Raw genomic sequence first — 26,239 nt, 5'->3', positions numbered from 1 at the left:
TCACTGGCTTGCTATGAGGCAAGAACAAGATATTAACTGACTTTACAAAAGCCTGGCAAATCGCTCATATCTGTATGATGACGCTCAGTTTGCAGCCTCAAGACTTATTGAACATGGTTGTGTCTGTACGTGCCCTCGTGTTATCTGAGCGCAGTCACACGAGGACAGCTGCTGCCTCCAAGCTTATTTTAGACCACTCACATGGCTCACAGATCGTCTCCAAGGACCCGGTGATGATTGCTTACATTAGATCGGAAACCTGAATGAATCCCAGGTCCAAATAACAAGTTTTGTTTTGTTTTTGTTTTTTTATTCAAAAGTTTTGCTATAGATAAAAGGCATAAAATGGTGCGTACATCAGTTACAGAGTTTTAAATTGAGTTCACTTAGAATGTTGTGGATTCTATTTGAGAAGATTAAAAATGTACAAGATTTAAAATTCATATGGCATTGAATGTCGAAAATACAGTATGCAGTTGTAAGCGGAATTATAAAGAGGATCATCTTGCAATGAGAACGATCACTATCTATAACCGTATCAAAGTCACGTCATCGTTCACGGTTCTCTCGGTCGTCGGTTGTTGCAGTTCTTATATTCGACCACTAGGTGCAATAATACGGGCAATGAGTGTAAGAAATCATTAGAATACAAACAGATCAGCGGAACATCAACTTATATCCGTCAAATAAAACCGTTTTTGTCACTTTAGCATTTCTAAGGAATTTAAACTGCCTGGAGGACCTACTGTACGTCAGGGACTCTGAGCCACTTGCCCCTATATATACAAGCTACAGTACCACTGCTGTGTATTAGCATCCTTTTAATGACAAAAAGCAAAAAAGGTTTACTTGATGCTTCCGGTGATTTTAAACCAGTTCATCTAAACCCATTAAATAAGAATGAAGTGAAGTTAAAAAAATAAACTGTACTTAAAATGTGGTCCAATGGAATGTTAGCACGGTGGTACGTACGGTATGCGACCTGTCGTTAAATTGGTGCTCTGATACAAAGGAGGTCATCGGGAGTCTGGAATGTGTCCCTGTGTCCCAGCGTCTAAAAACCCCCTGACACAATGAAAGCCCTATAGTTTTTGGGTAGTACAGAAGCCATGAAGGTTCCATCAATACAACCACATAAAGATATAGTAAAGCCAAGCAACACATTCAGTGGCATATTTAATCAGTTTCGGAGACTTCAGGCATTCTTTAAATATTGTTTTAAGATGTTGTGCTGACTGCATTTGGGAATTGGCAGGAGAATTGAGCCACATGTTTGGCACAAGTCAACCATGAACGGATAAGCAGATCTTCAGTGTCTGTTTCGTCTGATCAGAGATCCGGTGTGTATTCTGAACAAGCGTGTTGTTTCAGTGTTCAAACCACAGTGGTTCTTGTTTTGTTTCTCTCCGTTATAAACCGTCAGTAGGAGCCAGTAGGTCTCGCAAAGCTCATCAAAGATATATCAGTGTAATGCAGTGAATAACAGTGGATGCTATTGTGTTTAAGTTCCTTCTCTTGAGCTACAGCGCTAAGCCGAGGCTTTCCAACGCGACGGCGCTCCTGTGCACAAAGCAACGTCCATCGAGACATGGTTTGTCATGAAAAAGGCAAAACTCCAAGTTGGACATTGATTAAGCAGAACTCCTGTAAATGAGACGCCAAAAATTGGAACGTCGGACCTCATGGATACAGTTAATTCTTCATAAATATTGTGTCCAGGTAACTTCAGTACTTCAGTAACTTCAGCAGTGCGGTGCCTCCGTACTGCAGTTTCAAAGGTCTAAGTCCCAGAAAAAAAACCTCGTTAACGTGAACCGAGACGAGCAGAACCGAACACACTGTTTATTGTGACTTAACCTCTGTGACATCAGGATTATCAGGATCGAAGCTCTGTGTACTCTGCAATAAAGCATCCGATTCCCTGTTTTACGCTTAGTTGCACAAGTGCTGGTGTCGGACTGTGTGTTTGTAGGTGTGGAAATGAAATGATGAAGGTTGATTTTGACTAAAAAGAAGGTATAAATGTTAAAGCTCGCGAGAGGACGGAGTAATTAAATAGCTGGGCTTTAAGCAGAAACCTACGTAACATTTAAGATCTTCATCATGCCGACATCACACAGGATTACTGAGGCGGGGAGGAGCCCTTCTGAAACGGACGCAACTCAGATATCTGATATTTTAGGAGGCATCATATTATTTTAGAACTTTATTTTAGACCGACAACCTACCGTACCAACACACCTAGTGTTATTTACACCTATACAACCTACACAGCACTTGGTTAAAAAAAGAACAGAAACCAAAGAAAACCCCACAACAGACATGAAAAGAACATGAACAACTCTACAGGGGCAGTAACTGGAGATGGGGAGAGATTCCTGAGGCCTAGCAGTGAAGTAGTAACACCATCTACAGTGCCACTAGTCCTTCTATACCTGATGTAGTGTATGTGCAAACATTTTGCTCCCTTTTTAAGTTGTTATGGAAACGTTTATGCTAACAAGACCGTGTTAATTACACATCGACTCTCCCGTGTCAATAAGAAACTAATGAGGAATTATTATCGTGTTGAAAATAGAATTTGTGAAAAAACTTCTCAAATGCAAATATAATTTAAATATTCAATATAATCTAAATTTACCCCCCCTTAATTAATTTATTTATTTGTTTATTTATTTGTGTATGTATGTATGTATTTTAATTGTTTTTTTCCACTTTGTTCTTTTCATTGCTGTAGTGTTGTAGTTTGGGCTGGAGGGTTAAGTGTGTGTGTGTGTGTGTGTCTGTGTGTGCGTGTGTGTCTGTGTGTATCTGTGTGTGTGTGTGTGTGTCTGTGTGCGTGCGTGTGTGTGTCTGTGTGCGTGTGTGTGTCTGTGTGCGTGTGTGTGTGTGTCTGTGTGAGTGTGTGTGTGTGTGTGTGTCTGTGTGCGTGTGTGTCTGTGTGTATCTGTGTGTGTGTGTCTGTGTGTGTGTGTCTGTGTGTGTGTGTCTGTGTGTCTGTGTGCGTGTGTGTCTGTGTGCGTGTGTGTCTGTGTGTGTGTCTGTGTGTATCTGTGTGTGTGTGTGTCTGTGTGTGTGTCTGTGTGTGTGTGTCTGTGTGTGTCTGTGTCTGTGTGCGTGTGTGTCTGTGTGTGTGTGTCTGTGTGTGTCTGTGTGAGTGTGTGTGTGTCTGTGTGTGTGTGTCTGTGTGTGTGTCTGTGTGTGTGTCTGTGTGTGTCTGTGTGTGTGTCTGTGTGTCTGTGTGTGTGTATCTGTGTGTGTTTGTCTGTGTGCGTGTGTGTCTGTGTGTATCTGTGTGTGTTTCTGTGTGTCTTTGTGTGTGTGTCTGTGTGTGTGTGTGTGTGTGTCTGTGTGTGTGTGTGTGTGTCTGTGTGAGTGTGTGTGTCCGTGTGTGTGTGTCTATGTGTGTGTGTCTGTGTGTGTGTGTGTGTGTGTGTGTGTGTCTGTCTGTGTGTCTGTGTGTAGTACATTAAATATGCATCTACTGTGATGGTGCTGTGATGGTGTTGGGATGGTGGTGTAAGCACGTTTAGCATGAACTTTACCCTATAAAAGAGGAGTCCCCCAATAATCGGAGGAACATTTTGATGACATTTGGTGCTAAATAGAGAGTTACTGCATCCTAGTTTGTCAATTCGCAGCTTTCTAGTCATTGCCATTATTAGAGAAATATCTTAATTGGCCACATTTGGTATCTTCAGTAGATTTTTAGAAAGTCTACAGCTTACAACCAGAAATAAACTGAACACATTTATTTTGTGACGTTCAACCCAGTGGCCCCATCAGTACATAAAGACTAAGGGGAGGCTGGTATTAGCTTACCGATGGACAGATCAACGACGGACACCCTGAGGCTTGTATATCAGCGTAGCATTAGAGCAGATGATGCAGGAGTCTACCTGCTAAACAAAGCATATCCCATGTGGACAAAACAAGCAGCATTCTTTAAAACTGCCTGGATTCAGATCCCTGAGGCCTTTCCCACAAGTCTCACCTCACCAGGTATACAGTAGATGCTAGGCTCAACATGAGCATTGAAGTCGACCGGTAGCTTTTCTCCAAGAAGGCAGAATACTTCAAACTGCTATTTGGTGCATAAGCACAAATGATCGTTTACTTTCTGAGACTATAGTCATCACAGATCATCCCTCTTGATCAGGCACCGAACCTTGGACCAAGGGATATCGTTTAACCCCCCAGAGACCTTGTAAAGATGTAAAGCCCACGATGTTCAGTCCATATCTTTTCATCTTACACCCACTGGTTTGTTTTGTTTTGCTATAGTCCACACTTCAGGGCAGTTTATACACCAATCATCTTGCAGATGGTGGACCCAGAAGGTGGCTCTTTGTGTGTCTTTAAAGGGAGTGTGTATGATATATTTTTGTTTAGCTTCTCCTATCATATCTACTCACCATGACTGGCCTCTTTGATGATTCCCAGAAGGTGAAAAATGTAAACTCTACAACTTCAAATTCATAAGTGTTAACATCAGGTCTTATAAATATCGCTGCCCATCTGTGATGAGAATCACCCAGGCCTGCTATGCTTCTGGATTCTGCTATCACCAGAATTTACCTCGTATAACTCGTATTATCTCGTACATCTCAGGTGTTCTTTAAAAAAAAATAACAAGCATGAAATAATACGACGTCTGCACTTGTCAATTTTTTCAGCAGCATTGGTGGGATATTAAACAGTGCCATGTACAGTGATTACAGAAAAAGTCTTATTTAAAGTCTTGGTTAATAACCTGACGAGTCGCTAGTCTTAATCGATTAGCGTTAATATCGACTACGGATGTTTACTACAGATTAAACCCAATTATAGCCATTTTATTCCTTACATACTAAATGCTTGTATTCTAACCAGAGCAGTTCCTAATTACTGCTTCTCCAAAAGTAGGACAGGACAAGAGGTCACTATACCACCCATTCCTGCTGTTAATGTGACCCAGTCCCTCTATCTTGTACACTTCCTTTGTCTTCAAACATAACCATGTGTGTTTCCCTATGAAGGTCTTTTTCAGGTCATTGCTACTTCAGTATGTATATACAGTTAACACAAACCACTTTCTTTGTCTCTGGAATGACGCTGAGTGTTCAGCTCACCTTTGACCCACATTTGTGCTCGTGAGACCATCCTACAAGTTTGTTGGTATCTGTGGCCTATAGTTAATCGTATATGACTAGTCTGTCTACGTGTGTTTCGGTTTTGTCATGACATTTTCTCTTCCAAATATACGGTAATTGTGGAACAACATCACTCGTACAATATTTCACTTACCTGGTTAGGATTAGCATCGTGCTAATAAACAAAAGTGAGAACTCGTGTCACATTGTAAACAGGAGATTAGCTTACGAGTGTTGAAGTAAGCAGGACATCGATTAGGAAAGTTCCAGCTGATATATTAGGTGTCAGAATCATTAAGGAATTATTAAATCTAGTGCTTGTATACAATCACTATGATGTTGCCTAAAGATGCCATGGTTTGATCAAGTTGTTGGTACATGTAACTGTGCGTGAACGAGGTTTACGCAAAAAACGGTGTTCTTCGTTCCTGATGGAGAAAGTGCATCATCCGTTCTCAAAACTTCCTTTGTCCTTTTCATCTTTCCTAGACGAAACAGAACTCACAGAGTCAGCTAAAGAAGCGTAAAGCTCCGCCTCCACCACCCAGCAAACAGCCTACAACCTCGTCCTCGCCGGCTCTCGCCGTGGCTGCTGCCCGGTTACCAAACACTACACCAGCATCCGACGACTCCATGTCCGATCTGAGTCACAGCATTGAGGACTCCGAACCGGCCGCCTCCATCTGCAGCAGCTCCAGCAGTGATGATGCTGCAGAATCTAGCAGCATGGCTGAAGAAACCATGGCTGAACCAGCTGTCGAGTTAGCATCGGGTCTGGCCTCCAAGGTGGAACAAGTTCCAGAACTGAATAACCAGCCTGCACGTAGAAGCTTTGTTAAGCGAGAGCCCGAGGAGCCGGAATCTGCGCTGGAGCTTAAGATGGAGGAAGTGGACAACAGCCGTCACAGTGCAATAGGTTTGTACTAAGGTTTCATTTCTAAACGTTACCTACAACTTTATCAAATTTCTTTCATACAAAATACCTACATGTTCACCTCGGAGACACGTCACGATCCCGATTAATATACAAACACAATTATACCCATGACCACTAAAGTCTGAAAGCTTGCCAGCAAATGAAGTATATATCAATTAGCCTGATAGCTTAGCTAATGTTCACCATCATATTCATTCCGATGCTGGTGAAAGCCCATATGTCCATAGTCAGTCCAGATTTTAGGTTTCTACCAAATTATCCCATAGACACCAGCAACCACAAAAGCAGGAAGTGGTAAAGGCTGGATTTATATCATGTCATGTTTTTTTACTCACAGTAAATGAACTAAATGGTAACTTTGATTGTCTTTTTATGAGGATTTTGTACCTAGAGGTCTTCACGGGTCCAATTAGATCCGAAAACCCGAGGTCCGACCCGAGACTCTAAAAGTTTCACGTGTGCCTCGGACACGGGTCGGTATAATAATAGCGGCATCGGGTCTCGGGTAATTTAAAACGAATGTGTTTTTACCGGACCGACCCAAGAAGACCCGAACTACTGTATCTCGTGTGTGTGCATCGACTCGAGTCTTTTTCCAACCTCTCCTCTGTTTGCCAAGACCGCTTGCGACATCGTGTTGCTGGCGGTAAACTAATTTCCGTTTAAACAGACCTGTCAGTAAATTTTGAATCCACGCTGTAGCGGTTACTGTTCTGTCTGACCGGTACGTGCAGGGCTGCATCGGTGTGTGCAACATTCGGGTCCAGTCGGGTCGGGTCGGACTCGGGTCTAATTTTTTCGGGTTTGTCTCAGGTCGGGTCTTTCTTTTAAAAAAATTTATTAATTAATTATGCACGACGGGTGCGAGTAAAAAGTGATTCGTGTCACTTCAGTTTGGTTACATTTCTTTAGACCTGAGAAGACCTCTAATTGTACCATTCATTTTCAATAATTATTAATAACCATCTTTTCAATATATTTTGTGTTGTTCTGCTAGTTCTAGTTATTTTAGCTTGACACATTGAACACAAGCACATTGGGAAGTATCAGGAATCATCTACAACTTATTAATTTACATTTATTGTATTGTATTACACGTTTTTTTGTGTTCTGACCAATTTGCTACGATCGGCAGCTTTTGTAAACATAACAGGAGCCTAAAAGTATTTCTCATAAAACCTTTCTTTTTTTCATTTAAAATATTTCTCTTCAGAAATCTGGTGTACTGACAGTCAACAATTTTGGAAAACCCAAATTTATCTTGTTGACATTTTGGCTACGCCTTCATCAGTCTTCATCAGTCCTGACTTGGGGCAGAATTTTCTCTCAGCAGGTTGAAGCCTGTTCTCAAAGAGAGAGAGATAGAGCGAGAGACAGAGAGGTCAGCCAGAAGGCTATATTGTGCAACTGACAGCACTGGCACAGGTCCAAAAACGCCACCCAGAATCTTTCCTGACCAAGCTTTTACTCAGCAGGTCTACTGATACATCGATCACAAAATAAAGATATTTTAAACACATCGAATGTTGAGTGATTGCTAATGCCACTAATTCCAGCCTTGTGTTTTCAGTCATGGATTAAATTAATTTGCATCCTGACTGACTGTTTGTAAGAGATAGGAATCAAGACAGTATCTATGGATTAAATCACACTGCTCTCTCGTGAATGAACTCTGCCAGACAAGCCTGAGTAGCTCAAATACAGTCCGGGGTTTGAGTCTAAGATACCCCTTTTCCACCAAAATGGTGCTGGTTCAGAGTTGGTTCCACTGGCGAACCTTCTAGGAACTGGTTTGCCTTTCCATCGGTTAGAGAGCATCACAGAGCCGAGTGTGATGTCACTGTATACGTGTCACGTTACACAGCAACATTAGCGCAGCAGCGACAAACAACAGCAATGGTGGATGTTAATTTACTGTTAATGCTCATGGCTTTGTGAACCTACATTAACACCCAAACGCGGCGAATAAAACGTGTACGTGCGGCTCCTTGTAATCTGTATAAACGGAGGTTGTAATCGATAAAGTACATAACGTTATTTTATCATTAACACAGAAAAAAGTTAGCCTTAGCATGTAGCTACCTACTATCATCTGTGCTGATAATGTATCATATCGCAGTAAAGTAAAAGTCTATTAAACATTAGTGTACTTAAGGTACATTATCAAATGCGCTAACAGTAGCCCCGCCCACAGCTCCTGACATAAGCGGTTCTTAAGTGTAGACCAGCAACGTTTTGGTGCTACTTAAGAACCACTTTTCCTGGTTCAGAGCCGGTGCTTTGGCGGTCGAAACAGAAAGAACTGGTTCTAAATTAGGCTCCAAACCTGCACTCAAACTGCCTCGGTGGAAAAGGGGAAAAAGAGAGCTGTCATAATCGTAAAGCTGAAGGATAACTAGACGGTAGAGTTCTGTCTGTTATTACGAGCAAATTAGAAACAAGAGTATAAAAGCTTTTGGAGATAAGTCAACCATAAATCACTAAACCTGGAGCAATTTTAAAGGTCTAAGACCTTGTTCAAGGACTTTGAGCAGGTACCAATAGATCTGAACTTACATCATGAATTGCTGGTCAAGCCACTCCTACTGAGTTAGCAGTGCCCTTGCGTGTTGGTTAATGCCCAACCCTAAACCACCAGGAACCCTTCATTTGCAAAGACTTCCTAAGGAAACTGAAAAAATGAGGCAGAGATACAGAGACTATGAAGCAGAGACCACTCAAAAATGAGGATTGCAGCTGCTGTATTTGAGGAAGACCTTCTGACAGAGTGATTTTATTCACACATAACGAGTATACAGTAATACCATCTGTTTCTTTACAGATGAAGGAACATCTTCATTCATTCTTGCCCATGTTATTATTTAGATGAACCGTCTAGATGACTACTGTAGCTACAGTAGTATGTCTGGTTTCAGGGGCATTTGTAAGATGACCAGGGGTTCTCTGTCTTGGATTTGAGGAGTAACTAGTCCTTAGGGTAATTATATTTAGTACCTCTAAATCTGTGTTAATTCATCAGGGTGGATTGATGAAGGGATATATATGTGATATAATTGTGTACACAACAGGTGAGCATTGTGCTAAACCTTTGTTCTGTATTGTTCTTACCATCTTACGTTCAGGAGAAATGAAAAACCAACTCTGGCTACTTTATTATCTTCTGCAGAAAAACAACAACAAAGGTTCTATATTTTTATCTTGAACTGAGTGAATAGCTTAGAAATGGATCTGATACTAAAGCCTACATCGATGTGTGGTTTTTGTATCATTTCTATGATGACTTACAGCTTACACAAGCTGGACAAGTTAGTGTGGCACGTTAAAGACGAGGTTGACGTGCTAAACACAAGGTGTTAAAGCTTAATGATGATGCTGTTTAGAATTTCTGGCATTCGTCCTTCAGCAGCACTCAGCCGTTGCTTAGTCAGCAGCATCGAGGCTGATTGTTCAGCACCAAGAGGACATGAATCTGCCCTCGGGGACAAGCTGCAACATGCATACACGCTCAGAGGAAGGAGAGATTAAGATGATGGATTTGCCTGCTGTCAGCAAATCACAGATAAAAATGGGCTGAGGTGATGCAACCACCTTTAGCATTACTGTTAGTACTGGTTAGTCAAGGGAAATATGGCTGTTGTGATCTATGAACCCCCCTAACCACAAGAAGTGGTCAGAATCACTTGAATACCTTCTTGTCTGCATGAACATACATGGCAAGACCTTCAACAAAGTCTTGAAGTGACTGCACGGCATAGTGTGTGATATAAATAATGTCGTCAAATCACTTTTGTTCACTACCTTCATTTGGGTAAGATGTATACAGGTATCATTGTCACCTCTGATGGTCCAAGGATACCACCATATCTGGTTGACTAGCTCCCAACATGTGAGCAGCCCATCTGGAGCTATCGCCCCTCCTTACGGATGTTATGGCCTTATGTTTGTATACTTATGAACAGTGTTGGGCAGTAACGTGTTACTGTAACGCCGTTACGTTTGAAAATACATAGTTTGGGTTTGATTGAGAAGAGGTTCGGAAACTACAACAGAGTCGGGTTTGGACTCAAACTTTTGGACCCTTCTATGTCAAGGCACACAGTCTGTCATTGACAACCAATCAAACCCAATCAACCCAACAAACCCAGTCAACCCAACAAACCCTGTCTGTCTCACTCTCCCTCTTCCTAACATTGCCATAAACATTTCTAAGCCATCAAAAATGGTTCCCGTCTCAACGTGACACTCGGACGGAAGGACAAGCCTTGATTTAAAGATCTGAGAACCTTACCAAACATTACAGGTTCCTTCTTCTTTATTTATTATTACTGTGAAAAGATGTTCCAGTCAGAAGCCTTTTATCATGCATGTCGGCCAAGTACAATTTTGTGAAGTACAAACAAAAAGTCGGCCACTGGGTCAGCGTACCCTCATCTCTTACTTACCGATAATTTTTAAAGAATGTGCACAAAGACACGTGCATAAGAGCTCAGTTGAAGCGAAACTTGTGAGTATTGTGTGTCAGAAAAACAGAGATAGTAAAATGTGTGTAGTCTGTATTATATTACTACTATATTACTATATTATACTATATTACTACTCTTACTACTATATTATACTGTATTATACTATATTACTATATTATACTATATTACTACTGTTACTACTATATTATACTGCATTATACTATATTACCATATTATACCATATTATACAATATTACTATATTATACTATATTATACAATATTACTATATTATATTATATTACTATATTATATTATACTATATTACTATATTATATTATATTACTATATTATATTATACTATATTACTATATTATATTATATTACTATATTATATTATACTATATTACTATATTATATTATATTATTACTGTTACTGCTTCTTTTCTGTCACATAGACTAAAGACAATTTGTGAGATTTTTCGATTCTTCTCGTTTTGTTTCTTTGTATTTCTTCGAAACAGCTGTTTTTAAACTCCCCATCTCTCTCTCTCTCTCTCTCTCTCTCTCTCTCTCTCTCTCTCTCTCTCTCTCTCTCTCTCCCTCCCTTTTTTAATTCTCTTCTCCTTTCCTCCTTCCTCCAGCATACTGCTGCACACCCGTCCTGCTGCGCTCCGGATGCAGATGAACCGAGCATCTCTTCCATCTCATCCAATCCCTTCGCTTCTTTCGCCTTCCTTCATCCTCCCTCTGCCCACACTGCTTTTTATCTTATCCTGCTTTCTGTCTTTTCACATTTGATGCCTTCTTTGTAATCTAGCAATGTTTTTAATAAATTCTCTGTTTCATATTAAAGCCCCTGGAGATTTTGGGGAACCCTATAGAAATTGTTTGCATGCGATCGGGTGATGGATTTTGGGGATGAAGATTGTGTTTGTTAGTTTTTATGATTAAATAGATTCCAGTTGTTAGCTAGAGAGAAGAAGAAAGTGATTTAAGATGGTGTCATTGCATTCTGTAATAAACTGCTGCATTGCTGCAGGCTTTAAATCACAACTCAGATACTAAGATTCTCTTCTAGTTCCCCTCACAAGTGTGAAGTTTAAGGTTAGTTTTAATGTACATAGTGCTTTAAGCTTCTATATACTGTACAAGAAAATTCTTGTGCTACAGTTTTACCAAGACACCGCAAAATTGTCTGCGCTTCTAGGCCTGGGAAGCATTTTCTTTTTACTATGGTCACCTAAAGGAGGTCATTTAGTATGTAAACCCAATTTAACATCATTGTGAAAGAGTACTTGAGTACTACGAAGGTGAAAGATTTGTTAAAGATGATATAGTGTATTTTAGTAAGGCTTTGCTTCATCTGCCCCCGTGGGTAAATTACAGTAAACAGACAATTTTATGTACTTTTTAATTCCATTGTGTTTTTTTTGTTTGTTTGTTTTTTTGCTTTATGAATGAAATGAGACTATTTAATAGGGGTTTAATGTCAATTTTTCTGCATGAAAATCCATTATATTTAACATTCGATTATGCAACTCAGTATGTCTTTAAGTTACAAGTTCATAAAATATTGAATTTTTTTTTTTTTTTTTTTTTTTTTATACAAGATCATAGCTGATTATAAAGCTTGAGTCATTTCGAATCCGGTTACCAAAGACCAGGATCAAGAGATCAGGAGTCCGAGTCTCAAAAGCACAGTCGAATCGATCGTCTGTCATATCAGACGTCTCCAGTTAGGATGTTTGTATCGATCGATTCCGAAGAGTTTGTTCTGTTTGCATGAGCAGTGTGTTTTGTTTTGTTTTCCCATCAGCCAAAAGTCAGTATTGTGAGTTTGACAGAATAAGTGCCTTATTGCTTACAGGACAAAGACACGATTGTATTGCCGATTAATGTGTTTATTAAATGTCTGAATGCACATGCATTAATCTAGACTCCTCCTGACTGCTCTGTATTATCAGCGTCACAACTTGCTCCTCCTGTCGTGCCTGTTGGAAAGCCACGAAATGTTGAAATGTTGAGAAAACCTATCTTTCGACACATCGGATTAACATTCGAGCCCAAAAACGAGACATCATTCACACGTCAGACGAGTTGTTCCTATTGTTAGATTGGCATCATTTCTTTGGCGAATTGCGTTAACCCGGTTTCATAGACAGGTGAACACTTGCTCGATCGAGATCGGGGTTATAGCAAGAGCAAGAGTTTTAATGAGGACAACGAAAGTAGCGACATTTTCAGTTAAGATCGTTGCTCCTAGTAAAAATCGTAAATTTGTCCACATTTTCGGAACTGAAACAAATAATTAAAAAAACAAACTGCTAGTTATACCCAGTGTGATTTTTTTTCGACACAGTCTATAACTAGCAGTTACATCCGGATGAGAAGCAACAGGCCCGAGAGTTAAGTGGTCTTCATTCGAAGTAAAGTGTAGTTTTGGTGGTGGGGTGTTGAGGCCACCGTGCATCCTAAATTTACACAAGCGTGTTCTGCTGTGGTGTGGAAATGTAACGACTCGTCCAAATGCGGTTGTAGATCAGCATTGTTTGCGCGCATAAGAAATTGAGTCTGCGATCATGTGCTTGGCGAGTGCTGTGTCTTGTGTGTGTGTGTGTGTGTGTGTGTGTGTGTGTGTGTGTGGAAGAGAGATCTGTGGTCGCAGCTGCCATGTTTTAAGAGCTCTGCTGGGAAACGGTTGGGAAACAGCATGTGACTCATTACTGTATGTGTCCAGGAACCGGAGTACTACGGCACATACACCAATCCGGCTCACCCACATGACCCAAGGTTACCCAGTGGTTGGTTCATCACAAATTAAAGCAGAATTAGCTTTCATCTCACTTCTAGCCTTGATGTTTTTGGTTTAGATAACCGTGTGTGTGGATGTGTGTGTGTGCTGAAATCGGAAGAAAGCAGCAGGAGCGAGAGGCTGTTTTGTCAGGACAGATTGACTGAGCTAGAAAGCTGGAGAAAGAGGAGGCTGGTAAAGGTAAAGAAAGAAAGATATAAGGTAATGCCAGTGCAGTCAGGCATGTTAACACAATACGAGCAGAGAAGGAGTGAGTGAGTGATTTGTTTAGTTTGGCTTCATTCCATGGGTTTCAGACCATTTGGCCCTGGTTAGCAAGCCAAGGTTCAGGAGGTTCAGTATCGAAGTGTACAGTCACAACAACTTTGCTGTGAAGGAATGGTTTCAGTCTTTTTAGTCCAACCAATATTTAGTCTTTTCATCCAAAATTGAAACATCAAGAATTCTGATTAAAAAATAGATAAGAAACAATAATAATAATAATAATAATAATAATAACTAGATTTGTAAAGTTCGTCGCAACAACCTTTGATGTTGGCTTTGACGAGGCAAGTATTCACAAAGGCCGGTGCTTTTTGGAGGCAAGTGGACATAAAACTTGTGAAATCTAGTGGAGTGCTAGGGTGCCAAAACATTTGGAGGCAAGTGGAGACGAGCATGTGACGTCATCCGAAAACCTGTGATGCAATTCCCCATCCTTGGTCTGAGTGTTTTGATATGTCACATGTCCATGTTGTGCAAATGTATTATTTTCATGTGACGTCACGTGATGTCATCAGAATACCTGTGAGGAAGTTCCCCTCATTGTTTTGAGTGTTTTGATATGTCACATGTCCATGTTGTAAAAAGTTTTTTGATTTAGCATATTTTGGGGGCGGGGCTGTGGCACAACCGGAAGGCCAGTCGGTACACCAATTTAAGCCTTTGTTCAGAGTCTCACCCTAAAGGAGCTGGTCGAGTTTGTGTAGAGAGTTCGAAAACTTGCCGAGTTATAAACCTCCAACGTTTATAATGGGAGTCTATGGGAAAAAAAGGCCTCTTTGAGACCCGGTACCGGAAGTACCGGTACTCAAATCGCTTAGAAAAGTCATAGCAACAAACTTCAGAACGGGTTCTACAACATATCCGAATTTGGTTCATGTGGCTCGAAACCCCTAGGAGGAGTTACTATTGATACATTTTTGTCTAAGCTTAAATAGGAAAACAGAATGTTGGCTTCTACAAAGCCAACATAATAATAATAATAATAATAATAATAATAATAATAATAATAATAATAATAATACTGGTTACGACTCTTGTTTTTGCTCAGAACAGCCTCTGGACATAATGACATGTAAATCTATGAAACTGCAGGTTCATACTGTGAATCTCCCAGTCTATCTCATCCCACATCTGACTAAAGTACACCAAATGACATCATGACGTCTTGTTCATGGAAATAGTTTGAGAAAATCTTTGCTTCCTGGAAGAAGCCATTATAAGATGAGTAGCTGAGACTATGATCAGCTGATACTGTATTAAAACCTTCCTCATGCCAGACACCAGACAGTTAAGGCCCAATGGATTCATACCATCCACGACCAACTCCGACCAACCAAATGCATTCCGTGGCAGAATTTTTCCAAAAATGTAACCGTGACCTGAATTTCTGTAACCTTCCTGTCAGCTTAAACTCATCTAGTCGATGTCTTCTATCATCAGAATGGGGGGTTTTTTCTCCACAGAACTGCAGCTCAATGGATGTTTATTGGTTTTTTCACCATTCTGTATATCCTCTAGAAAAAGTAAGATAATATTTTCCCCTCGTTTTGATGTTTGATGTGAACATTAACTGAAGCTTTTGACCTGCATGACTTTACGCAGCACACTGCTTTCACATGATATTTGTTTGACTGCGGCATGTTTTCGGCGTGTACGTTCATAGCTCTGAATAAAATCGTACGTCAAATGTGCAGCTGAGCTGAGAATCAAACCAACGACAGCGACATCAGCGCTGACGTTCTGGTGAAAATTTGACTGGTTTACATTTACGCTGTGTGAATCGATCACACCGACTACATCGTTCAGTCTAGTCGCTAGGCAACATGTTTAAATTAAGTTATACTTAAAATATTACTCAGCATATTTTTTTTCAGTGTCGATTATCTTTCAGTTTTGTCCCATTGGGTATAACAAGCTCTGTACCTTAATGCGTTCCTTCAGATAGTTTGAGAATACAATGTGATAGTCATAAATATGCCACTCGTTCTTTAACCTCAAGTCTTTACTAGGAACAGAAAGTCTTATTCAGGCTATATTGTCTTTGACCTTGTCTATAATGTCCTGCTTCTGACAGCTCTAAATGGATTAGCGCTACCATAACTCCTGAAGAAATAGATCTGATCCAGTCCTACTGTACTAAGGCCTAGCGTTAATGCCGTGTCACAGCTTAGAGAGTTTCCTTGTGTCTCCTCTAGACCTCGCTAAACCTTCGACTGTAAAATCGTGTAGATATTAAGAACATTTTATGGTCCAATTTTTGGAAATACAAAATTTGTAAAATTGGTCAAACTTGGTCTGTTCTTATTGTGTGTTCAGTTCCTCCTGGGATATTTGTAAACTACGCTTTACTGGTGCATGTCATGTGGGGTTTTTTTTTTTCATTCAAATGCTGTATGGTTTAGAGACAGTGTCACTGAAGAAGAGACAGGCGTCACAGCTAGAAGTAGCCGAGCTGAAGATGTTGAGGTTCTCTTAGGGAGTGACAAGATTGGACAGGATTAGGAACGAGTACATCAGATGCCTCTTTTCCCCCGGAAAGACCCGGGTGCTGGTTCAGAGCTAGCGCTGGTGCTGGTTCAAAGTCGGTTCCACTGGTGAACCTTCTAAGAACCGGTTTGCCTTTCCACCAGCTAGAGAGCATCACAGCGCCGAGTGTGACGTCACTGTATAGGTGTCACGTTACACAGCAACGTTAGTGCAGCAGCGACAAACACAAACACAACAACAATGGCGGATGTTACTTTACTGTTAATGCTCATGGCTTTGTGAACCTACATTAACACCCAAACGCGTCAAATAAAACGTGTACGTGCGGCTCCGTGTAATCTGTATAAACGGAGGTTGTAATCGATAAAGTACAACACAGAAAAAATTTAGCCTTAGCATGTAGCTACCTACTATCATGTGTGCTGATAATGTATCATATCGCGGTAAAGTAAAAGTGTATTAAACATTAGTATACTTAAGGTACATTATCAAATGCACTAACAGTAGCCCCGCCCACAGCCCCGCCCCCAGCTCCTGACGCAAGCGGTTCTTAAGTCTAGACCAGCAACGTTTTGGTGCTACTTAAGAACCACTTTTCCTGGTTCAGAGCCGGTGCTTTGGCGGTCGAAACAGAAAGAACTGGTTCTAAATTAGGCTCCGAACCTGCACTCAAACTGCCTCGGTGGAAAAGGGGCAAGAGAGACAGCTCATTTTGGACGTTTGGGGGGACAAAGTTAGGGAGGACAGATTAAGATGGTTTGGACATGTTCAGAGGAGTGAGAGTGAGTATATTGGTAGGAGAATGTTGGCAGGAGGCAAAGAGGATGTAATGGATGTAATTAATGAGGATATGAAGCTAATGGGTGTATGTGTTGGGGATGCAGGAGATAGGGATAGGTGGAGAGAGATGATTCGCTGTGGTGCCAAAATGTTGATAATAATCCAGGAAATATTCTGCATGTTGAAGGTGACTGTGTATTTTCTAACCAATGATAAACATGTGCCTACAACTGGCACACTCTTAAGTCGACATTCACTAAATTTCAGGGGTTTTGTTACCACGACGTAAAGTGGGCGTGTTTGTGGAGGTCTTGGGGAAAAAAAGAGCATACCTGTACCTACGAAGGACAAAACATTCATACAGGTAGATTTATTTTAGAAAACAAATAAACAACCAAAATCTACGGTTAGGGTTAGGGTTAGATTATCAAATAGGCCACGCCTACCCGATGATGCAATATCTGTTATGTTGTTCTGAAATCCCTGGGAATAAGTGCATCCCCTCTTAAGTCAGGTGTACACTGCATGTTGCTATTGGACCGATATTTAGCAATATAATAGTAGCAATTTAAATATTATACAGTGTAAACCTGGTTTGGTTTGAGGTTTGACCATGATAAAAAAACAACAGTTGTCTATTGTACCCCAGTCTGGCTGCATGCAGTGGAGCAGGAAGCCGAGACGGTGTCCATGTGTAGCAGCGAGAGCTTGGCCGATCAAGGTTACGCGGCGTCCGAGGGCATGGCTGACTCTCCGAGTACCTCCCCTGAGGATACTGTCTCTCTGGGCCCTGATCACTCTCTGAGCCCCACCCAACCTCAGGAAGAATGCGACAGTGATGAGGGCTGCGCCACATGGGGCTCGCACCACAGGTACCTCATAATCACACTCCTAAATTAGGGAGCTGGTTTTATGTTAAGTTCTAGATGTTTGTGTGTCTTGAATCTGATAACAGAACTCACATTACAGGGTATGAATAATTTTGCTTGGCTCTGTTCCATGCTTTTACACCATTTCTCCTCAAGGCACAAGTAGCTCAGTATAAAAAGACACAGGACAATGGTGAGACCGGCCATGCTGTACGGTTTAGAGACAGTGTCACTGAAGAAGAGACAGGAGTCAGAGCTAGACTTAGCCGAGTTGAAGATGTTGAGGTTCTCTTTAGGAGTGACGAGATCGCACAGGATTAGGAACGAGTACTGTACATCAGAGGGACAGCTCATGTTGGACGGTTGGGGGACAACGTTAGGGAGGACAGATTAAGATGGTTTGGACATGTTCAGAGGAGGGAGACTGAGTATATCGGTAGGAGAATGTTGGACATGGAGCTGCCAGGCAGGAGGCAAAGAGGAGGTATATGGATGTAATTAATGAGGATATGAAGTGTTGAGGATACAGGAGATAGGATAGGTGGAGAGAGATGAATCACCATGGCGACCCCTGAAGGTAAAAGACGAAAGAAGAAGATGTTGATGTCCCATAAACCAGTTTCAAGGCCAGTGTCCTGGTAAAAAGGGTTAAATCGAGTTCATTAATATAAAACTTGCAGTTGGATCTAGTCATAGATGCTGTTAAACCTGCAGGAGAAAAAGACAACATACTGTTCGCTTTGGCATAGAATATTATATACCTATTTAATCTTCTGTAAACACTGCATAGGTCCTTGTCCTTTGGGACCAGCTGGAGATCTCCCACATTAAGTGGAGATAAGCACAACCTGGCTTGTGTTGCTACACCGCGGCTGCAAGGCTGTCTGTGCAGTCTGGCTCCCCCCCTCCCCCCGAGCCACTGCTTTCTGAAGAGCCAGAAGCGCTAATGGATCTTAGAGCAGGAGCTGCCTGTGCTTGCAGCGTTAACCTAAAACTTCGCACATGTCCAAGTCTTCCAGGAAAACGCTATTTCAGTCTTCCAGGAAAGAGCAACGTTTCTAGCTTCGGCATATTTAAAAAAGATTGTAGATTCAGTAGGTGGTGAAAGACGTGTCATTTTAACTGTTGGCAAAAAAAATGGTCGATGTCTTTTTTTTCTCACATCCTGAAAGTAGTGCAGAAGGAAATGGTGCTTCTGCTTTCACCTCATTAATTATTTTTCGATGTCTAGTCTCACTAACTCATTATCGTAGTGAATTGCTATCATTATCAGTAACCATGGTGATCTCTGTGTAAGCAGTGGGAACATGCAATCTGGGGACCAATCAGTCAAGAGAAATGACACTGAGATCACTAAACAGATCCATTTAACCTTGGCTGATTTGGATGCCAACTTAACAGATGGTACGTGTCATTCTATATATAAACACATTTAATTAAAACTTAAACTCGTTTAAAAAGCAATAGATACGGTGCCTTGCAAAAGTATTCACACCCATTGACCTTTCCCACATTTTGACACGTTACAACCACAAACAAAAATGTATTTATTAGGATTTTATGTGACAGACCGACACAAAGTGGTACATAATTGTGAAGTGGAATAAAAATGATAAATGGTGTCCAAAGTTTTTTTTTTACAAATAAATATGTGAAAAGTATGGCGTGCGTTAGTATTCATCCCCACGTCTCGCCACAGATTCGCGGTTAGGTTTAGGTCTGGACTCTTAGGGCCGTTCTAACACATGAATATGCTTTGATTTAAACCACTCCATTTTCCACTCCTGGAAGGTGAAGCTCCGCCCCAGTCTCGTCTTTTGCAGACTCTAACAGGTTTTCATCTAAGATTGCCCTGTATTTGGCTCCATCCATCTTCTCACATCACCTCTGACCAGATTCCCTGTCCCTGCTGATGAAAAGCATCCCCACAACACGATGCTGCCACCACCAGGTTTCACGGTAGGGATTGTGTAGTGTTAGGATTCTGCCACACACAACGTTTTAAATTTTGGTCTCACCTGACCAGAGCACCTTCTTCCACATGCTTGCTCGGTCCCCACACGGCTTGTCGCAAACTGCAAACAGGATTTCTTACGGCTTTCTTTCAACAACGGCTTTCTTCTCGCCACTCTTCCATAAAGAGCAGATTTGTGGAGTGCAGGACTAATAGTTGTCCTGTGGAAGGATTCTCCCACCTGAGCTGTGGATCTCTGCAGCTCCTCCACAGTTACCTTGGGCCTCTTCACTGCTTCTCTGATTAATGCTCTCCTTGCAGTTTAGGTGGACGGCCATGTCTTGGTAGGCTTGCGGTCGTGCCGTACTCTTTCCATTTCTGAATGATGGATCGTACATCATGCTCCGCGAGATGTTCAAGGCCGGGGATATTAATTTATAACCATAACCCTGTTTAAACTTCTCCCCAACTTTATCCCTGACCTGTCTGGTGTGTTCTTTGGTCTTCATGATGCTGTTTGTTCACTAATGTTCTCTAACACACTTCTGAGGGCTTCACAGAACAGCTGTATTTATACTGAGATGAAATGACACACAGGTGACTCTATTTACTCATTAGGTGACTTCTGAAGGCAGTCGGTTTCTCTGGATGTTACTTAGGGGTATCAGGGTAAAGGGGGATGAATACAAACGCACACCAGACTTTTCAGATATTTATTTGGACACCATTTATAATTTTCATTCCACTTCACAATTATGTGCCACTTTCTTTCAGTCTATTTTATGAAATCCCAATAAAATAAAATAACTTTTTCTTTATGGTTGTAACATGTCAAAATGTGGAAAGGTTCAGTGGGTGCCAATACTTTTGCAAGGCACTGTATCTACTGTAGACTATCCAGGAGTTTCAAGTATCGGAATTTTTTTTCCTATCTGTGTGAATGGGAAAAAAAGTCTAGCATTAATGCCCTGGCTTTTACACAATACCTAATATACACTTAAACTCTCTTTCCCGTCGATTAGAAGTTAATCAGTCTGTGTACATGGATGATGAGATCCCTGTGTCTGTGGTGGATTTGGATGTTCCAGTGACAGCCATCGATGAAGTCATTGATGACACTCCGACAGGCTTAAGTGCTAACGGCGCTGAACTGTTGCACAGTAACCAGAAGAAACAAGATGGCACATACAAACAAATCATAGATCTTCAGAACCAAAACAACAATGCTCGCATGTCACAGAAAGCAAGTGTGTCCAAAGCGGATCTGATTCAGTCAGGTCAAAAGAATAAGCAAACAGAGAAGGTCACTACAAGCCCTGGGATTAAAGGTAAAGTCGAACCGGATAAACAGAAGCTGCCCCAAAGTCCTGCAATGACTACTGTAACTCAGAGCGCACAGAATGTTCCTGAAAGCAGACTTTGGTCTGCATCAACAGTACAGAGTCATCACAAGGAAAACACCAAAATGGACAGATCCTCATCTGTTAAAACACAAAACATGATCAGCCAGAACACAGTGTCTAAATTCGGCTTGAAGACTTTTACCATCGTCCCTACCAAACCGGTCGGCTCCCAAAATCAGAAGTCACAAGGTTCCTTGCGTACAGGTGCCATAAAAATCGATGAGTTGGGCAACATGGTCACTCCGAGAGACACTCAATGCAAATCTGATCGCCTTGAAGGGGCAAGAGATGACCGAGATTCTCCACTCCTGGACAAAGCTAAGGCCTTCTGGGGCTCAGCTAGCAAGGATGATTCGGTACCTACTGCCTATAACAGAGCTTCTATAAGGACCGGAGACATCGAAACCCCGAAACCATTACCTGTAGCAGTGCCGTCACAACCCACAGAACAAGAAAGTGTTACCGAAGCACCAAAGCAGGTGAATGGGCCAAGCCCTAACCTCGCATCAGCAGTAATGAAAAAGCTTGCTGTTTCAGATCCTGCTGAAAACATCTTTTTCTCAGAACACAGGAAGAACCTAACTTTCCTTAAACCTTCCAGAAGAACATCAAGTCGTTATGTGGCTTCAGCTATTACTAGGTACACAGAGAACGTCTCAAGCAAGGTAGATGGAGTTCAGGAGCTTCCTGTGTCCATGGCTGATGGACACTTACAATTAAGTAGCCCAGCCTTGAAGAATGACCCAAGACCCATGCAAGCAGAATTACACCATAAGGGTTTACCCCTAAAGGAAAACTCCGTGCCTCTTCTTGCTGCTGCCAAACCTAACCCGAGTTATCCTGCAAAGAAGCAGGAAGTCTCAAGGGAAGCGCAAATCATTTGTACAAATGTATCTCGCACTAAAGCTCTGAATTCCATCCCAGGAAATAGCCAGCCTCAACAGCTCACACAGATTTCTACATGCTCTGAACCCACTCCGTCTTCGACTAAAGAGTACACGTCTATTAAAAAGGCCCCTGAAGACTATTTGGGTCTAAACAGCACAGTAGACGTTACCCGTCCTGCGGTAGCAAAGAAACCAGAGTTGCACAGTCTTGGTCTCCAGCCAAGTCCATTTGGGCCAGTCAAAAAGTTTAAGCCTGTTGTCCCAAAGTTGGTGGAGAAGGACACTACTCTTCACAGTTCACTCATGGAGGCAATTCAGTCAGGAAACGGAATGGAACGTCTCCGAAAGGTGAAGTATCCAAAACAGGAAATATTATTATTAAATAAGATGTTATATCAGCTCGTAATTACTTTAAATGCGGTTGCCAAGAAAATAAACATACACGTAATTATTAACTGAGAAAACAGTCATTACTTTCACACACATTCCTCATTGCAGGTTCTGCCCAAAAGGATCTAGCATCAAAAAATAATACATATTAAATATAGGCACTCATCAGTATGCTGTGTTTCTCCTCACACCAAATGTGAGTCTTGTCAAAACTGCTAATGAGAAACGTAGCGAAAGTGTTATTCAGTTTGGGGTGATATTATTTAGCTGTAGGATTGTGCTTTATACAGTAACGTGAGCTAAAGGATTTGACATAAAGTGCATTAGCCAGCTGTGTGCTCTCTTTGTTGGGTTGTGATAACCAAGACCAAGCTTTTATCTGCTCCCTTCGTCTGCATCCAGGTGTCCGACTCGTCCGGGAGCATGAAGAAGCAGTCCTACACGGAGCCTGAAAACGAACGCTCTGCCCTCCTGTCGGCCATCAGATCCGAAAATAGTTCGTCGAGACTCAAGAAGGTGAGTTTAATGAATTTACTTTACTCCAAAATTCCGTTAGACAAAATTCTTATCCGTTCACTGTTACTTCCAGACGATCTCCTCAGCCGCCGCGGAACTGGAGCAGTTCAGGAGGTCTGAGGAGAACAGGATCAACCAGAGACCTACAACTCCTCCTGCCTTCACATCTCCACCAACGTTTACACCACCACCAAGCTTTATACCACCACCACCCTTTATACCACCACCACCACCATCCTTTACACCACCACCACCACCACCCTTTATACCACCACCTCCTCCTCCTCCTACCTTGTCCTTCTCTAAGCCAGCTGTAGTGCTGCCTGCAGGGGGAAACCCAGAGTCTGCCCGAGAGGCAATGCTGGAGGCCATCCGCTCTGGGGCTGCGGCCGAACGCCTTCGGAAAGTAAGAATGTGAAGCGTAGCTCAAGCTGACGTAGCATTAATCCGACTAGAGAAGGGCGTAAATTCCTGTTTCAGCTCATTAGTAAATCAAACTAATAACAAAATATTATAATCAGTGCCAAAAAGGACAAATAGCATGTAACTAAAATCTAGTCTTTCCTATTATAGCAAAATGATCCTATTATTAAACATATTTCTAGGAATATTTCACTATTTAACTTACATATGAAGCTGATACCATTAGCACCTGTTTGATATAACTGGTTAATCACACACCTGGTGTGTAAGTGTAAGAATTTATGCTGGTTCGAAGTCAAAAGTTGCACTGTTTCATCGTGACGTGTCATACAGCTAAGTACGGTGACCCATACTCAGAATACCCATCTAAAGTGCACACCGTGAACACACACACACACACCATGAACGAACACACACACACACACCGTGAACACACACACACACCATGAACACACACACACACACCGTGAACACACACACACCATGAACACACACACACACCATGAACACACACACACACACCATGAACACACACACACCATGAACACACACACACACCATGAACACACACCCGGAGCAGTGGGCAGCCGTTTATGCTGTGGCGCCCGGGGAGCAGTTGTGGGGGTTCGGGGAATTGCTCAAGGGCACCTCAGTCATGGTATTGCCGGCCCGAGACTCGAACCCACAACCTTAGGGTTAGGAGTCAGACTCTCTAACCATTAGGCCACGACTTTCCCCTACTGTGTAAATTGTTAATAAAAGAAACCATTCTTACTTCACAGCATTTCTTCATACCTGCCTACACTCTCATGCAGTCCTGTATTTATTTCCCTCGTCATGTTGCCAGAGAAGCACCAAGCTTCAGTCCCACAGTTACAGCTTCACCTCTAACGGTTTATGAGACTTATTGCGTAAACATATAAAAAATAATGGCATTTAATATAGCAAGCAGTGTAACTGTCTTACCAGCTATACTCACTTATGCAGATTAATAAAAGCTTTATTAACAGAATTCATAAAGTATGTCAGCATTTTTCTTGCTAATTCTTAGCAACAAATTTTTTTGTTTCTTTTTTTTTTCAGGTTCCAGCATCAAGAAAAACAGTTAAAGTCAACGGAAGACTCGGCACCATCCAGGCACCGGCTCCGAGTTCTCAAAAGCCCTAGAAGCTCTTCTCCTTTTTTATTACGACGGATTGTCACGTAGCCAAAGTTCACTCGCATGCTAACTCATTTGCTAAAGTTTATTGCGCTAATACGGTTATTTATTTTCGTTCGTAGTCGCGTGCTGCTTTCGGTCTGTGCCAATCATCAACATGCTGTAGATCTTCCATAGAAATCTTTACACTTTCTAATCGATCGCTCAGTATTTTTGAAGGGATTTTTCTGTTTTAACTGATTTTCAAATTTCATTTTGATGACAGATTTGAGATTTTTTTTTATTTTATATCTGATTTGTTTATAGCTTTTCATATTTACTACTAATCACAGTGACACGCTGACATCTGTCTGATTAGTCATGATGACAACTCTTTTCTTTCCCGAAGCATCGTAGTCGTGTATAACAGTTCGTATAAAAATGTTCACGTTAGCGTAGCAGAGATTTTGTCGTACTCGAACGGATATCGGTTTTCTACGTTCCCATTGATACCTTTTCACGATGCTGCTATTTGAATGTTTTATTTATGCCATTTCGATATCAGAAAGGGGAAATGAAAAGGAATTACAGCTTATAAATATATTTAATACGTCATTTAATTCGATACCTATAAAAGTGGACCGCATGACGGATCTACAGAAGGTCTAGACAGGTCTGACTTTTAAATCCATGGGTCTTATGGATAAAGATTAATGGAGCAGAATTGTATATTTTATACCTGTTCATAAATTTAAAAAAAAAATCTGATTCATTTTGAGTAGATGCCACTTGTTGTTTTAGGGTTTTTTTTTTTTTCTTAAAAAAAATCTACTTTTGTAAATTAATTTTGCAAATATGTTTTTGACAGATTATACTGAAATACTCAATAAATCATTTTGTAATCATTGAAACAGATTTATTCTGCAGTTTTTATCATCACATCTTGTCCCTGTGACTAATAAACTGATTCAGGGATAGAAAATGCCGACTGGACAAAGTGCGTTTTTTATCTCAATTCAGTTGAATTTTAATATTCGAGCTCATGAAATGGTAACGTGTGCACAGGTTATACGATATTATATCATTCATCCGTTCATCTTCTACCGCTTATCCGAACTTCTCGGGTCACGGGGAGCCTGTGCCTATCTCAGGCGTCATCGGGCATCGAGGCAGGATACACCCTGGACGGAGTGCCAACCCATCACAGGGCACACACACACACACTCTCATTCACTCACACACACTCACACACTACGGACAATTTTCCAGAGATGCCAATCAACCTACCATGCATGTCTTTGGACCGGGGGAGGAAACCGGAGTACCCGGAGGAAACCCCCGAGGCACGGGGAGAACATGCAAACTCCACACACACAAGGTGGAGGTGGGAATCGAACCCCCAACCCTGGAGGTGTGAGGCGAACGTGCTAACCGCTAAGCCACCGGATATTATATCCCATACTTTTAATTTCCCTTGTAAACAAAACGTGCCCCTGCTCTGAAGGACAAGCCGCTTCAGCTCGTTTTAATTTCGTTCTTTTTAATTTTGATCTATAAAAATCCTGTCGTCAAAATAAGCAGCGTGTCTGATTAAGGTCAGAGCAAACGTCCATCCTTTACATCATATTTACAGCATTAACTATAAAAGTCATGGTGACATATTGTGATTAAATCTGGAATTAATAAGACAAGTCCCGACTTGCGTCACTGAAAGACCGAACAGCGTTTAAGTCCGTAGTTGCGTCTGAAGCCTGAATACCGATGTGTGTGAGCACTGTACGTC

General features: G+C 41.5%; 1 protein-coding gene across 18 annotated transcripts in view; it reads left to right on the top strand.

Moving 5' to 3' along the window:
• The window catches only part of cobl (cordon-bleu WH2 repeat protein), a 64,311-nt gene extending 38,944 nt beyond the window's left edge, over nucleotides 1-25,367 (top strand). For 16 of the 18 annotated variants that reach the window (XM_047810864.1, XM_047810871.1, XM_047810865.1 and 13 more), the window contains 7 exons: nucleotides 5,622-6,048; nucleotides 17,526-17,748; nucleotides 19,043-19,149; nucleotides 20,722-22,337; nucleotides 22,782-22,895; nucleotides 22,969-23,301; nucleotides 24,402-25,367. In XM_047810864.1, coding sequence (XP_047666820.1) covers nucleotides 5,622-6,048; nucleotides 17,526-17,748; nucleotides 19,043-19,149; nucleotides 20,722-22,337; nucleotides 22,782-22,895; nucleotides 22,969-23,301; nucleotides 24,402-24,485 — 2,904 coding nt within the window. In that variant the 3' untranslated portion in view covers nucleotides 24,486-25,367. The remainder of the gene's footprint in view (nucleotides 1-5,621; nucleotides 6,049-17,525; nucleotides 17,749-19,042; nucleotides 19,150-20,721; nucleotides 22,338-22,781; nucleotides 22,896-22,968; nucleotides 23,302-24,401) is intronic. The other 2 variants (XM_027179117.2, XM_047810879.1) reach the window with 1 other exon arrangement.
• The last annotated feature ends 872 nt before the right edge of the window (nucleotides 25,368-26,239 follow it).

Source organism: Tachysurus fulvidraco, chromosome 3 (genome assembly GCF_022655615.1).
Source record: "Tachysurus fulvidraco isolate hzauxx_2018 chromosome 3, HZAU_PFXX_2.0, whole genome shotgun sequence".
Taxonomy (NCBI): Eukaryota; Metazoa; Chordata; class Actinopteri; order Siluriformes; family Bagridae; genus Tachysurus; species Tachysurus fulvidraco.
Note: the sequence above shows the minus strand (reverse complement) of the source record. Positions and strands in the feature narration are given on the sequence as shown.